The sequence below is a fragment of the Phascolarctos cinereus genome, unplaced genomic scaffold, assembly GCF_003287225.1.
Source record: "Phascolarctos cinereus isolate Bilbo 61053 unplaced genomic scaffold, phaCin_HiC Scaffold_2;HRSCAF=192, whole genome shotgun sequence".
NCBI lineage: Eukaryota > Metazoa > Chordata > Mammalia > Diprotodontia > Phascolarctidae > Phascolarctos > Phascolarctos cinereus.
The window spans coordinates 301,887,025-301,903,236 of record NW_027555625.1 but is presented as its reverse complement, the minus strand read 5'-3'; the positions used below and the strand labels follow the sequence as shown (position 1 = coordinate 301,903,236).

The following is a 16,212-nucleotide window of genomic DNA, read 5'->3' as shown; positions in this document are numbered from 1 at the left end:
TACGAGTCGCACTTCAGGACAAAAATCTTCCACGCCAATTCACGTAGCGGCTCGTCTATTTTTCAAGAAGGCCAAAGGTTGCGCAGAACTCAAGGGGCTGTTTTCAGTGTTTCGCTTCGTTGGAATATTGGAGAGAAGTTTTTTTTTTTTTGTCTCCCTCACCCAGTTTGTTCCTGGCGAGAAAAAATTTAAAGCCTTTCAAAGAAAGCCCTTTTCAATATAAAAGTCATAGGATTGAGGGACGATACAGAATATTATCAGCACTTCGTATTAGGCCTTGCACCAATACTTGTAGGCCTTAGATATCCAACCCTTTAGTCTTACAGAGGAAGAAACAAAACCAGAAAGATGAAAACTTTGCCCTGGGTTAGCAGCAAAGCTCAGGACCGAAGTCTCCAAATTCCTGGGTTCTCAAAACCAAAATTTTGCCAGGCCAAATAAATCGCAGGAAAATTAGTTAAGATAATGTGTGATATGGGCAGCTAGGCGGTGCAATGGCTAGAGCTCCCGCCCTGGAGTCGGGAGGACCCGAGTTCAAATGCAACCTCAGGCATTTGACACTTAGTAGCCGTGTGACCCTGGCCAAGTCACTTAGCTCCACTGCCTAGCAAAACAAACAAAAAGATAACGTGCGACATAAAATTTGCTTTTGGAGTACCTTCTGAAAATGAGCTGAAATACAACAAAACAACTTTTTAAGGTGGACAAATAATTTTATTTCGTGCATGCAAATACATGTCAAGTACTGCAAACTTTTTCCATCAATTTTCTCTCAAACACTGAAAACCATGATGCTCTATTCTGTGAACAGCCAAAGCTAATATCTTTTTACTTCAGTGCTACAGCAAAAACACATAGAATTCACTCTTTGCTATTCAGTATCATCACAACCCTCATTGTTCCATCTCTCCCCTCCCCCCAAATACAGGCCTGTATAGAGTCCAAGCCTTCCCCCATTTAATCCTATTCCTATAGCACAAAGGGAAACATTGCAATTTGGAAATTCAAATTGAAATAAATGGAATAGAATTTATTCCCATATATATCCCCCATTTCATTGTACAGAATTATTTTAAATTATAGTTTTAAATAGAAGCTGAGTATATGCCTTAAAAATGAGCATTTAAATCCATCTTAGAGATGGTGCCTGCTTTATACATGATGGGTGTACACCATCTTTAATTTCATTTACATTTCAATCGAACAATAGATTTGCAAAGAAAATGTCTAATACAGACGTAAAAATATTCACACTAGAGCTTCACAATCGGTTGTACAATTGACAAACAGGCCTCTTTTCCCAAACTTTCCAGCTAAGCAAATTTATAAAATGTAATCAATGCAACGAGAAAAAACATTTTCTTAAACTCTCAGGGAAAAGAATATGCAATAAACAGTATAAATGCAGACAGCAGATGCTGCAAGCTAACCACGATACTCCCAAGTGGCTGTACAGTGGGTATGTGCAGTACCAATAAAAGCCACATGTGTTGTATCACAACTACAGTATAATTGTTTGCCCAGCTAAAGAGAACGCATGCACTTCCATGCCTTGGATTAACTGAGGCCTAATTCTTGATAGACTGATGGGATATGTGCAAATGACCTTGGCTTTTGGCAGTACTATATGCAGCCAATATTTGTGTTTTGCTGGTTTGATATTATTTTAGAAAATTGGGGAGGGGGTGGGAAATGCTGATTTGAGGTTTATGGGATTACTGTCAACGTAATTCCATTGTCAATGAACAATGTGGGAAATTTTGATACACTAACCCTTGACACCAGGTGCCTAGGACATTCCCTTGCCAGCAAAGGGACAACTGGTGACTTCTAGTACCAAGGGATTAATTGCACATTTAATCAGAAGTATGGACACATCTGTGTTCTGCTTGCAGAAGGGGTCCATGTGTTAGAAGGATGCTCTAAATTAAGTGATCCCACCAACACTGTGTTTACTACAAGACCAGAAAACACACTTTCCAGGAATTTCTCTATTGGTAGCCCTTTCCCCTTTAATGATTATCTATCAATACTGGTGACATCCTGCCTGGAGACTGACTCAAATGAAGAGTTAGGTACTACTCAGACACTGTGCAGAAACCACATGCAGCTGATACTTAAACATGTACTTCATGCTAACAAGACAACTTGGGCTCTTGACAACAGTCAAAAGTATGCTACATGAGGTTATAAAGACACTTTCCAAATGATTCAACTTTCAGGTCTTGCAAACGGTTGTACACCACTTATCAACTCATCCTATAATAACTTGGAATAGCACATAATTTGGACGTGCTATATCCTTAGCATCAACTTCAAATTCAAGGTAAAGTGATTAGATTCATGACAATGGTAACTGCTCAGTACTAGAAAGTGAGGTAACCCTTTCACTGTGTCCCTTTACACAATGAAATCATTTGAAAAATTGCTGCCACTTGGTGACTGAAAATAAAATTTTCTTTGAAATGTATAGTGCACAATTTTTTATCCATGCCACAAAGATACTGAACTCTTATATGCTTTTGAAAGCAAGTGCTTTACAAACTGTCATCACTTTTAAGTTTGCTCAGGAGAATACAACTAATATTTCAGGATGACCTATGTGTGAAATGAGGCCATGCAACAGGATTATCCTATCTTATTGATTACCCATACTGTTCATGGAGCTCAGAAAGATATTAAAACCAAAATAACAATACTATACTTTCTGGACTGTCGTCAACCCTTTTCCTGGTCAAGTCTTAAAGTCAACAGGCCAAATTAATTAAATGTTACTGATCAGAGGCAACATATAGAAATACATTACAATGCAATTATTGGTGTTCAGTTTCCTGCTGCCTGAAATATTTTGACTCTCAATACACATGGGTATATACTTGTTTGTTGGAAAAGGGACCACATGACAGGAAATCGCTATCAAAAAGAACTAAGTTCTGGTTTATAGCTTCTTTACCATGGCACTTTTGTGAAAAAGGGTCACTTTTCTGCTGTCTTCAAGTGGCAAACATTCAACTCCTTTGCCTCACCATACACCCACAGTTACAAAAGCGAGGCTGCTACTACACATAGTAAAGATTCAATACAGAATAACTCCAACACAGAATCAATTCCTATGTTAGTAGTAAAAAAGAAGAGTTTTCAGGTTGGGGAGATATTGTACTGTGGGACCACCCGCTGCAAGAAAAGTATTTTTTTGTTGTTTTGTCTTTTTTTTTTTAAATAATACATCTGTTCTGAGACATACCAGTAAGGTTGGCAGGTATACACTAAATGCAAATGTAATTTCACCAGACAAGTAGGCAAACATCTAAGCAGTTATCCCAAACCCCTCCAGCAGAGCACACCCAAGTTTTAAAATTGCAATTTTAAAATTAAAAAGATACGGTTAAATACACAAGATCAATTTATGTAGTATATATTCACCCCCAGAACATGCTGAAGATGGTCTGTGTAGTTCTGTTGCACAGAGGGTTCTTTCCCTGAGGGCGCATAAGGAGCTCTCAAACTGTTAATAGGTCTCTATTTTTGTAACAAAATAGCAATTTAAAAATCTTAAAAAAAAAAATACATCACCTTCAACATGGAAGATCTCACTATTTAAATATCCAAGAAACAGACATACTAGTTTGCATATTCTTGAGGAGGATCACATATAGCAAAGAAAGTATGTCGGAAGCATTTCAAATGTAGTAAGCTCATATTTATAGAAAGGTTCTGATATAAATTATACAACAATCATGTTCCTGTAATATTCTAGGCTAATTTATAACATCAGAAATAAGTTAATGTAACATGGTTTACTTCCTATTCATTTCAGGCTACAAGGTGAAATAAATAATATTTCTTTGCAGGGATAGGGAACAATGGCCACTGCAACAAACAGTATTAGCCAAAGGAAACTACATAAAGGCTACTGTGCTGTTATGCTACAAACATCTTCATACATCTGAGTATTAAATAAAAGTGTAAGATCTTCCATACTGACACTAGAATATCAAAACTACCCCCCTTGTTTCTCAGATATATATATACACAACATATCAGTCATTTTATGGGCATGTTCATTAAGACAGATATCAAACACTGGCATTTTCTTATTCTGATCAGGAAACCTCAGGGAAAAGACAGCCCTCCCACCCTGACCCACCCACCCACCCCTGGAAATGTGCACAAAACTTTTGTTATCAAAATCTTATCTGATACATTGCTGTGGTTTTGTAAAACAACTTAACAACTCAGACGACCAATAACATGATCCTGTTTAAGCATTTTGCTAGCAGGAAAAGCCCTTACATACAGTACACCTGGTGAAAGATTGGCTTGGCTTAAAATATTCCAGTACAATTCTCAGAATAAACAACTTCACAGAAGTTAATTAAAAAATAATAATAATAAAAAGTAAAATTCATCTCAAAGAAATAGGGAAAGAAAAGAGACACAAACTACATACAGATAAGGTAACCAGGAAGGAGTGCCCTGCTTTTGTTTTCAAAATGTTGACTGTGCAATTTTAAGCTTCAAAGAATTCTATTTCCAGAACACTTAGGGATAATCAGTTGACACTATCTATCTTCAGATGCCATGTCAAAACACAACCTTTTCCAGTCACATTTCAGCAAGGCAAAAAAGCATTCTTGTCTGGTTAGGGATTTGTTTGTTTTTTCAATCTAACTGGAAGTCAGGTAATGCTATATTATTACACATTTCACAGCCTTCTGAAACTCAATAGCCAAAGAACATGCAAAATTAAATGTGAACATGAAATTATGATAAACAATATTTAACCAAGACAATTCAATGAACATTTTCCCACCCCACCCCAAATTAATTTAAATTAAAAACCCAGCAATACCATCTCGTTAGTCAGTGCAAACACTACATACAGGGTTTTCACAAGAAAGCCTAAAAGCACCTGATTCTTTTGCCAAGTCACTGGATTCAATAATGTACAGGTGTAAATTTGCATTAAAAAAACAGCCATTACATTAGTGCATAATTTATCAAAATTGTTAAAAACGATTCTGCATATAACTTAAGAGAAGTCAATATCTAGAACATTAGCTGAAGGACTTAGGCACTTGGTTACATTTTTAAATTACTTAAACAAGTAGCCTGTATATAAATATCAATAGTAATAAAGCAGAAATTATTCCTGGAAAAATGAGAATTTTTGTTAAAAACTGTAATGCTACAGCAAAGCACTCACTGTACCACACTCCTACACATTATGCAGTAAAGCAAAGCTAGTGTGCTAACCCTGTAAAAAATCTAAGGTAAGACTGCCTACCTTCACTCTTCAAAAGGAAAAAAAAAACCACAAAAAATCCCATGCAAAGTTCCGTAACAAAAGATAAATAAAGCAGCTGCAGCGAGAAGATGGTAAATTCTCTCTCAGTGAAACAAAAAAGAAACAAATAAGTTAGTTATGTTGACTTTCACTAGATGTATCATTGTAGGATCCTGCTAGTTTAATAACTGAGTTGTTATTTTTTTTTTAATAGAAGCCATTTAAAAGAGGAATGGCTCAGTTACTGCACCGGATTGCTACAAACTCATAAAAAGCTGCTTTAAGCTTAAGTAAAATGTTGTCCAAATTCCAATCATTTCTGGAAAGTGAACTTGTTACCCTAATAAAGTAAATTCTTATTTTTTTTTCAGAATGCTAATGTGAGAGGGCTCAAAGTATCAAAGAGTCCACAGGAAATGGATGCCCCCAGTATTATTTTTTTAAAAAAAATATACATTATATAATATATATATTATATATATATAAAAAGCTAGTGTAAATGCTTCCATTGTGTAGTCACAAATTTCAAAGATGGACCTTCTTTCAGCTGTTAACCATCTTCCCATTTGCAACTGGCTTTAAAAAGTCATTTTTATCCTCAGACATAATATGAGCCGTTTTCAAGATGAGATTGCTGACACTGACAGATGTGGTGACTGGCAGGCAACCTGCACTGCTAACTGATGCTGGGATTGGCTGGCTGAAGCAAGAAGTTACCGGCAGGACTGCTTTTTGTTCCTCCCTGAAAGGGAAAAGTATGAAATTGAAAGATAATTAGTCTTGCACTAACAGAAGCCATATACATTTGACAAGAACCATAACAAGTAACAAGTACTATAAAAGAACTATAGTATATGACAGCAATTTTTTAATAACATCATCCCACAATGCTTCACAGTATACAAAACATTTTTCTTTACAATAACTATGTGAGGCAGGTAGCACAAGTGTTATCATCCCCATTTGACACAGAGAAGAAAGCCTCAGAAAAATTAAGATCTCTTGGGTACTAAAAAAAAGAACTAGATCTTGAACCTTCCAATTCCTAGTCCAAAGCTCTTTTCATTGCACCATGCTGCCTTTTAATTGATTAAACTACCAGAATTGTTCAAAAGTCTCACTATCCAAAATTTATATTCAATGTTTAACATATTTCATCATCTTGAATGCATACCAAAGTTTCCTTTCTATCTGACTTCTACTCAGTTTCCTTGATTGCTTCATTTCAAAATAATTATTTTATTTTCAAAATAAAACCAAATTGTTTCCCTGATCCCAATGTTATATATGGTATTCAGTTGTGGTCTTAAGCACTTTCCTTTCCTGACCAGCATAAAGGCCCAGAAACAAATTTTAATTTCACATTTTTTTTTAATGTTCATGTTCTCCATGTATGTTCCCTTCCACTTCCTCCTCATACTTTCCCTCTATACCTTCCCCAACACAGATTTTAAATTTTCTAACACTCACAGAATCACATGGTCTTCACCTAAACTTTGTCTCTTGGGCTCCACTGGTTCCTTTGGGTGTTGCTTTAGTGGGTGGCCATTTTCCACTGTAGTTCCATTCAGTAGCTGATCATTTTGAGATGTGATACCAAGTTGTATGTCCAGAATCTCCTAAAAGAAGAGATTTCTTAAATTACATGACAAATTTCTTCGTTGTCAAGACTCCAACCTTCCTTATACAAAAGAATTACACATCCCAATACAATAAATATTAGCAAATTTCATCCTCTTTTATGTGTCTGATCATTTATATAAAACTTCTGGAAAAGATATTTTGCTGTCAAAATATATACAGAGCTGACTATTCCTTGCTGTTTCGATTTATAAGAAAAAAAGTCTAAATTTCCGTATCATTCAAGGAACTTGATAGTTTGAAAACCACTAGACTTTCCAGCCTTATTTTCCACAACTATTTTCACAAAATCTATACTCTCACCAAAACAGACAATTTGTCATTCCCTGAATATACATTCTGATTCTCTAACTTCACAACTCTGCTCATATGCTTTCCCAGCCCCCAGCAATTCCACATGGCTCTCACCAAAACAATTTGTCATTCCCTGAATACACATCCTGATTCTCTAACTTCACGACTCTGCTCATATGCTTTCCCAGCCCCCAGCAATTCCACATGCCTAATTCCTACCCATCCTTCAAGCCCAGTACCAACAACTTTCTTTGTGAAGCCTTTACATGATCATCCCAACATGCAATTAATAGTTCTCTTCTATGAATTTGTAGTACCTTTGTATTTCTTAAGGCACATTCACATTCTAACTTCTGTTTCAATAATTTGTATACATTTGTTAGGTTTTCCTACTATATGCTAAGCTCCATTAGAGTGGGACTTTCACTGTCTTTTTTCTTTTAATTCTTCTTGGCCCTTTCACAGTTCCTGGCACATAGTAGGTATTTAATAAATATTTGTTGATTAAATGATGTAGATGCAAAAGAGATTAATTCCCCAGAAAATTCCTAAGAACAAATAGGTATATTTCATGGGCATTAGATTATTATATCTTATGTCATATTTGTCCACAAAAAAACTAAAAAGTTTAAATAAAGAAAAATAACACTGGTAGTACAGTTACTACTACCAGGGACAAATGTATCTAAATAGAATAGAACCAAAAACTTGATTCCCCAAGCACACTTCAAAAATACACACAAAACCTAAAACTGTTAAAATCCAATATAAATCTCATCTTTTACTGATGTGGTTTGTTGTTGTAAAGATACAATCAATACAGACCAAAGGTAATGCTTCCTGTATACAAAAGAGTCATCAGAGCCCCCAGAATATCTAACTGCTCTACTTACTTCTATTTGTTCACCTTGTCCATCAGGTTCATCAGTGTCAAGTGCTGAAAGTTCTAATTCAATATCTCGATCAGGCTTAGTATCTGCTGTATCTTCTGTATAATCACTCTGGAAATCAAATAACATTTAAACAAAAAAAATTATGGTTTCTCTTTATAATTAGAAAAACAGAAATCAAAATACAACAGGTTATAAAGTGTTACTAGCTGCTTTTTAAAGGTGAGGAAACCCAAGCTCAAAGGAGTCAAATAGTTTGCTCAGTCACACATGTTAAGTGACAAAACTAGAATTTAAACCTGGGTTTTCTGACCCCCACTCTAGTGTTTTTTCTTCTATGACACGCAATCTTCAAAAAGACCAACCAAAACATAACATAACCATGGTTTAAACTAACACAAAATTAAGCAAAATAAATCAAGAAGAACTGAGATTTTTCCATGCACCAAAATACATAAATTTAATTAAATTTCAGGATTCAGTTCTCTTTACCTCTCCATTTCTCAATTCCATTTCCTTGCTTAGGAGATTTAAGGTAAGGTGACTGGCTTCATCTAAGGAATTCCATTTCTGTTGCATGGCTAGTGCATTGGCCTCCCTCTGAAGCAACAATGAGTTGCTCTTTGCCTAAGGAAAATACGAATTAAAAATCCAGACTTTAACTGTCCCATTTTCAAGAATGAAAACCACAGAATGACATATATCCAATATAACTAATCCTACCTGCTGAAGTTCAATGCTTAGAAGATCTCCAGTACTGGAATGCTTTCTATGACTGGATAAATCAGTAACAATAAATCTATCCCTTTAAAGAAAAACATCATTTTTATTGACATGCACTTTGTTTTGAAAGTGAAACCAATCAATAAGTCAACCAGAGACATAATAATTATTCCCATCAATAATTTTTTAAAATTAGAATTTCAAGTAATTGTACCAGATCTTAAAACATCAAATTTTTTCATTAGCTATAATGAAATCATAGCATCCTCAAGTGTCAGATCTGGAAGAGATATATATCTATTCCAATGTCAAGACCTAGACGATGTGGCTTACCCAAGGTCATACACATACAGCTAGTCAGTGGCAAAGCCTACCAGACTAAGAACTTCTGACTTCTAGCCTAGTACCTCTCCATGACACCAGGCCTGCATGAATGCTCACAGATATAGAACATACATCTCCGAAACAGGGAGGATGGAATTTATCTTTTGAACGCGCATACTAAGATCTAAGAATATAAAACCCTAATAAAAACTAATCAAAGATCAGTCTTACCGTTCTATATAGTGTGCTGAAGAAGTAGAATCAGAGCCATATGAACTCCACCTGGAATCAACAGCATTGACATAGGGGACATAATCTGCAGAAACATAGATAATCAACAGTGACAAAGATGGAAAACCAAAACAATTTTAATCACATGTAAATACAATACAGAAAAGTAGTTTCTTAGAACTGAACTACAGTACACAAAGTGAAGTTAGTAGTAATCTACAATACCTGATACACTGATGGGTTTAGTAGCACTTCCTTGGGAAGCAGTAGCCTGTATAGGATCTGTGGTATGGTAACCTGTCCGGGAAGATCTGGAAATTGCACCCCATTTGGAGATAATGGGTCCATCACTAAAAGGAATTATAGGATCTTCTTCTTTCGCCCTTCTCTGAGTTTCAAATAAATGTACTCTTCTCTTAACATCTCCACTGTCCAGATCCTAAACATTAAAAAAAAATCAATAAAACAAATAATTCAATAAAACAAATAAATGATCTTTCTTCAACAAGTGGTACAAGTATTTCCTTTCAGAAGATTTGGGTTCGAATTTTTGGGGAATGCTATTTTACTGCTAACTTTCAGCTAGCCAGACAACAGCAAACATCAAATGTAAATACACATGCCAACTGTTTAAACTAAATCAATACATTCTAGGCTTCATGAGATATAGGCCTATTTATTCAACAAGACGGATTTATTCAACAAGAAAATGAAAGCTTTTGCTCATTCATAAACTTAAGTCAGCATGCATTATTCCCAAAAATCATACCATTAACACAGCATTTGAATTAGCAATTACATCCTTGGGCTCTGAATCAATGGCATTTATACAAGAGCCTATGGTGCCACAGGACCAGGGTGAATAATGGGAAAGATGATCTTCCTCAAATTTTGTACCACGCACGTCACTTATGTTCTCGGAGAACTAGTGAAAAAAAAATACAGTCAACTCTTACAGTTATATTCACTAAGATGTAAGTAGTATGAAGCAATTATTATAGTCATGAGTTTTTTAGCTACTGAAGAACTGAGATTCTTTTCTTATGACTAACATGAAAAATGGCAACAAACACGTCCAACAATTTTAAGGCACTTTGGTTAGAAAAATACTTTATCTTCTCTCCAATTTATCATTCCTTCAGCAGGCTTCCTGAGCATATAATGCAAACCAAATACTATCCAAGTAAGCCAAACAAAAATATTTCCTCATTTACTACATATGCTAGACAATATAAAAGATACAGAAATACATGACAAATTCTCTGTCATCAATGAGCTTACTTACACAGTTAGGACAGAAAGGCTTATACACGTGAATTAGTAAGAGAATATGTAACTGACAAACTGTTAGTATTGACAATAGAATGATAGGAATTAAGAGAATGGAAGAGATGAATGTGGGCTGAAGCAGCTAGAGAAGGCTCCCAAAGAGCTGGAATTCAACTTTGAAAGATGAGTAAAATTTAGAAAGTTGTAGGAGGAAGAAGGATGACATTTCACTCTGGGGGAGGGGGAAGGAGAATCAGGACTAGCATTGAGCAGAGAGAAAAACAGGGAGTGCTAAGAAGAAAAAAAAAAGAACATATACTTTTATATAAGTGAGGATGCATAGAACATGTCTGTCGAAAAATTTCTTTTGATACAATTTTTTGTCACTCCATTTTAAAGACGCATTAAACAAATAGTTTGCTCTGGAAATAATGGGACTGAGGACACTAAATTAAATTTAAGGCATCCTAAAGTGAAAGATTATTCTAGTACTAAGCAAAATGGCAACACCTCTCAAGCCCAAACAACATGAGTGATACAGTAGCTATTTCTACACTTCTTCCTCAGGAGAGCTATACTGCTACAAAGAAACATCGTTAACCATGTAACAGCTTAAAACCAAACCATTCAAGAATTTTGATCTCGCTAATTCTAGTTTAAATAAGCACTTCTCCTTTAAGCAAAAATAAGTGTTGGCCTGACCCTGAAAGGCATGAAGTAACTTCCTACCTCAGTACGAAAGTCTACACTGAACAGAGGAGAAGGTGGTGTCGGTGACTGTGTTGCCATAGGAAGAGTTGAAGAAACAAGGGGTGCTTTCTGGGTATGATATTGCGCCCACTGTTCTGGTTTTCGTCTTAACTGATCCTCATAACTGGTCTTCAAATGACCACAAGGTTCCTAGGGGGAAACAACCAAACATTCTTAGTTATCTACAAAACATAGTGGAAAATGAAATGCCTGTACCAAGATTATAAAAGTAGTCTACTATGCCAATGGTTTTTTTAAAAAAAGAGAGGGAGGGTGAGACATGAATTTATATATACATACATACACACACTCACATACACATGTCCTTGTGTATGTATGTAAATATACACAGTATGCACACATATGTATGTGGATAAATGTGTATATGTATATTTATACACACACACACACACACATATATGCACATTTACATATTTAAACTCAAATGGGAGAAATGAGAGAAGTAATCAGGCAAATTGGTGAAGAGAGTGGGGTAGGGAAGAGTGATGGAGAAAAGGACAACTAATGAATTTAACATTTATTCATTCACTGAAGGAACATTTATCAAATGCCTCTTACATACATTGCACTATACTAGGCACTAGGATATTCAAAGACAAAACATGACCCCTATCCTCAAAGGGCTTTCAATATAGCGAGAGTGGTAAGAAAAATACCCAGATACAAATCAACACACAAGTGTATAAAAAGGGTACAAAAGTAGTCTAAGATCAGATGAAGAAATCATTTTCAAGCTGAGGAGATAATCAGGGAAAGCTTCATAGAGGGGGGGCCATGAAAGACTGATACATTGTTAACAGAGATGGGGGGCAGATTAAAGGAGAAAAAGACATCTTTGTATTGTGAAATGTGTGTGTGTAAAAAAGCAGAAGTGAGAGCAGGCTCAGAGTAGTGAGTGATCCAGTTTGGCTGGAACAAAGAGTACACAAAAGGAAGCAGCATAAAATTCAGCTCAAAGGCAGGCTGAAGTCCCAGTTCATCGGGGCTTTGGAATGTGGAGTTTGGGCTTTTATACAACAAACAATGAGAAGCCAATGAAGATTACTCAGAAGTGGACTGATGTACCAAGACCAAGGCATTAGTAAAACCAATCTGTCAATATAAGCAAAATGGATTAGAGATCAGAGGGCATTACAGTATTCTAGGTCAGCTAGTTTGGAGTTTGGATTAGGGTGGTTCTAAGTGGATACAGTAAGAAAGAGGCACAAATAGGAGAGATATAGCATAACATGTCACCATTCAATTTTCGGTCATAGGAACACGTAATAGTCAAATAAGAAAACAAAGAAGAAAAATAAAATGCTCTGTGCTTGAATTTTGATGTTTAACACATACGTACAACACACACATACACACATAAGTCAAAGGTGTAGTTTTCTTATTTCCATTATCACCTACCCTTGGTAAAGGTACAGTTGTCCTTGGCTCACTTGGTGGTTGACAAGCCATTGGATAATAACCATCCAGGGAACTACTATATCTTTCTCGCAAAGTCGTCTGATAGACAGACGAATGCATCACATCCATTGGAGGTAAAGAATTGCTCCTAATAATGTCATCTCGCTGGTACATTGGTGGACGCCAGATGCGCCGGCTGTCATACACAGGAGCGTACATTCCGGAAGGTACTGGGGGAACTGGTCCATACGGCTGCGGAGGAGGAGGCTGGTAAGGAGAAGAATTCACTCGATCTCGAGGGGGAAATGTACTGTAATGATCAGCATATGGCACGGAAGCAGGTGGGAGGGAAGATTCTGGAACATTATTGGACCTCACAAAACGAGGAACACAGGGAGCCACACCAGCTGGTACCGTTGGAGGTGGTGGGTAGTATCCTTGAAAATTGGAAAGAGGCATATTTAATGTGGTCTCAGTACTATCCAGGATTTTAATGGTTTAAAAAGTTTTAAACAATACTTGAAAGTAAAGACAGCTTGTTTTTAGTCAAAATATCAATCTTTTAGTTATTTGGTTTTATAAGTAAAACTATATATTTAATTATATATCATTCCCAACCTACTTGCAAACTGCTTCTTAAAAATTTGCCATATCTATTTGTCAAATTTTAGCTCTTCTCTTCAGACAAGCCATTTTAATTCTAGGGAACTGATCACCATGAATTTTGCTATGCTTTCTGGCTCTGAGCACTTGGTTAATTGGTTGGTTGTGTGATTATCCAGATGTTATCCAGATTATCCAGGAATGATCTTCCTTGAACTTACTAACAAAACAATTTAAAGGGTTGTTTTCTTTAAAGCAAGCTAAACAGAAATAAAATTTCCCTTTTAACTTATAAGCTCAAAATACTTAAACAAATTTTATATCAACTATATATATAAAACTTCAAGGTACTTACCTGTCTGTGGATACTGTGGAACTTCAAAGGATATCTGGGTCCTTGGATCTGGAAAATACTGAATGCTTTCAGAGGGCTGAGGATATACAGGTACTCTAGTTACAAATGAGCTGGATTTCGGAGGCACAGAATTCAGCTCTGTTCCAACAGTAGGGGGCCCAGCTGAGGTAGCTGCTACATTACTTACAGGAGTCTTGGGTGGAGAACCAATTTTACTGTTGTGGGGGGAAAAAGTAGAAAATCAACTCATGTCCATAACTGTTTAGCTCTTCTGAAAAGATATTTTATCTCTAAACCCCAAATTTGGTACTGAAACCACTCTCAGAAAACACAACAGACACTAATTAATTGGCAGATTAGCCAATACACACTACAGCTCACTTATATTATCAATGTATGGTCTCACAGTGACATATTCAAAGCTTCTAGTGTGAACATGGGAGATCCTACAAACACATTCTCAAGCACTCAAGTCATCTTCCCTACATATAAGTTTTCTTTTTCTTTTCTTTTTTTATTTTTGGTGAGGCAATTGGGGTAAAGTGACTTGCCCAGAGTCACACAGCTAATAAGTGTTATGTGTCTGAGGCCTCATTTGAACTCAGGTCCTCCTGACTCCAGGGCCGGTGCTCTATCCATTGTACTACCTAGCTGCCCCAGGTTTTCTCCATCATGAAGGAAACAATGAGATTTCCAGTTCCACAGAATCCTTCCAGAAGCAGCTCCATCCATTACATAGATATGGGCAGAGTAGAGTGATAATTAAATAAAGGTTACCACATAGAGAATTACTATTACTCTATCTCGATTAAATGACCTCTATATAGATTAAACATATATTACTTGGGAGCAAGATAGGTGACATGAAGCTGCTTTTCTAAGGTAGAAAGATAACAGCAGCTACCAGGTTATCCATATCATATTCCTTCTTTAGGTCAAACTTTGACATGATCTTGAAAATTATGATACATTAGAAGCTTGATCTTGCAAACTAATGACACAGGAATATAACATCTTTTATACTAAATGGATTATAGGGTCCTATATCCAATATTGCAGTGCAAGGGCAAAGAGTACTGAACCTGACAACAGGAAGACCTGCGTTCAAATCCAACCTCAGAGATTTACTAGGTAAGTAAAGTGACAACTTCTGTCTACCTCTCTCTGGCAATCTCAGTTTCCTCAATTGTAAAATGGAGATAATAACAGCACCTACATCCCAGGGCTGTTGTAAAGATTAAATGAGATATCTGTAAAATGTTGAGCACATTGCCAAGAACATAACAGGCATTTAAATGCATGTTCCTTTCCTTTCCCTTCAACAGATGTTGAAGTTAGAACAGGCTTTTCATAGCTTGAGTATATAATAAAGAGTATGGGCTGCATTTAAGTCATAGCAGACTGGTTTAGCAGATGTTCACTTTGATCAGCAGCTGTGTCCTACAAAAATTAACTGTAAGTATGGGGTGGTATTAGTAGGTACAAACTTATGTTTCTTAGATTGTAGTTTGCAGAAATTTCAGTAGTATTTTTATTTTTTGGAAGTAAATAAAGGCTGTGAGAAAACCAAATAAGCATTTATTATATGGGGAGGCCTGCTGTGTAATTTACCAAAACTTTAGGTACCATAATCAAGTAAAAAAAACTCTCTAAGCAGCCTTTCTGCTTGATTTTTTCAAAGCAAGTGTTATCAGGTGTACAATCTAAGAAATACAAGGGAAAATAATTTTTAAAAGGATCAGAATAATAAAGATTAAGATATTTGTAGGTTAATATTATTCCCCAATTATCATTTCCATTTTTGCAGATGAGGAAGTCGTGGCAAAGAAAGGTTAAGTGACTTGTCTAAGATAGCCCAACCAATCTTTTAAATCCAAGAACAACAAACTCCACTCTGCACTACGCTACCACTTACCAAGGACCCACTTCTGCTCTGATGCCCTTCTTCCACTCCAATATTCAATGGTGTCCCTTATGCACTGAACTTCTATAGACTTTACTAGTATGTAACCACACAATTTAGACAACATAGTCTATCTTCTATTATTTGCTTTTGTTCATGTGTTCATATAACTAGGTGGCAGAGTGGACAGAGCACTGAGCAAAAAGCTAGGAAGAACTGAGTTCAGATATGGTCTCAGATGTTTACTGTGTGACCTTAGGCAAGTCACTTTATCTGCCTCAGTTTCCTCAACTGTAAAAAATGTTTAAAAAAATGCACCTACCTCACAAAATTATTGGAAAGTTCAAATAATATTTGTAAAGCACTTAGCATAGTGCCTAAAACATAGTAGACATTCAATAAAAGTTAGTTTCCTTCCCCCTCCCTGACTAAACTGTAAGTTCCTTGAAAGTCAGATTTGTACCACCTCTGTATGTTCAAAATACCAAGCAGAAAGAACATAAGTAGGTATTAAATATTTGAT

The 16,212-nt window shown here is 36.1% G+C and overlaps 1 protein-coding gene across 6 annotated transcripts in view; it reads right to left on the bottom strand.

Moving 5' to 3' along the window:
• Window positions 1–4,152: 4,152 nt before the first annotated feature.
• RC3H2 (ring finger and CCCH-type domains 2) overlaps window positions 4,153–16,212 on the bottom strand; it is a 61,714-nt gene continuing 49,654 nt past the window's right edge. For 2 of the 6 annotated variants that reach the window (XM_020967546.2, XM_020967548.2), the window contains 11 exons: window positions 13,787–14,001; window positions 12,829–13,265; window positions 11,389–11,559; window positions 10,160–10,315; window positions 9,616–9,829; window positions 9,391–9,475; window positions 8,836–8,917; window positions 8,605–8,739; window positions 8,116–8,223; window positions 6,758–6,906; window positions 4,153–6,029 (listed from right to left, as the gene is read on the bottom strand). In XM_020967546.2, the coding sequence (XP_020823205.1) occupies window positions 5,831–6,029; window positions 6,758–6,906; window positions 8,116–8,223; window positions 8,605–8,739; window positions 8,836–8,917; window positions 9,391–9,475; window positions 9,616–9,829; window positions 10,160–10,315; window positions 11,389–11,559; window positions 12,829–13,265; window positions 13,787–14,001 (1,951 nt within the window). In that variant the 3' untranslated portion in view covers window positions 4,153–5,830. The remainder of the gene's footprint in view (window positions 6,030–6,757; window positions 6,907–8,115; window positions 8,224–8,604; window positions 8,740–8,835; window positions 8,918–9,390; window positions 9,476–9,615; window positions 9,830–10,159; window positions 10,316–11,388; window positions 11,560–12,828; window positions 13,266–13,786; window positions 14,002–16,212) is intronic. The other 4 variants (XM_078150138.1, XM_078150140.1, XM_020967549.2 and 1 more) reach the window with 2 other exon arrangements.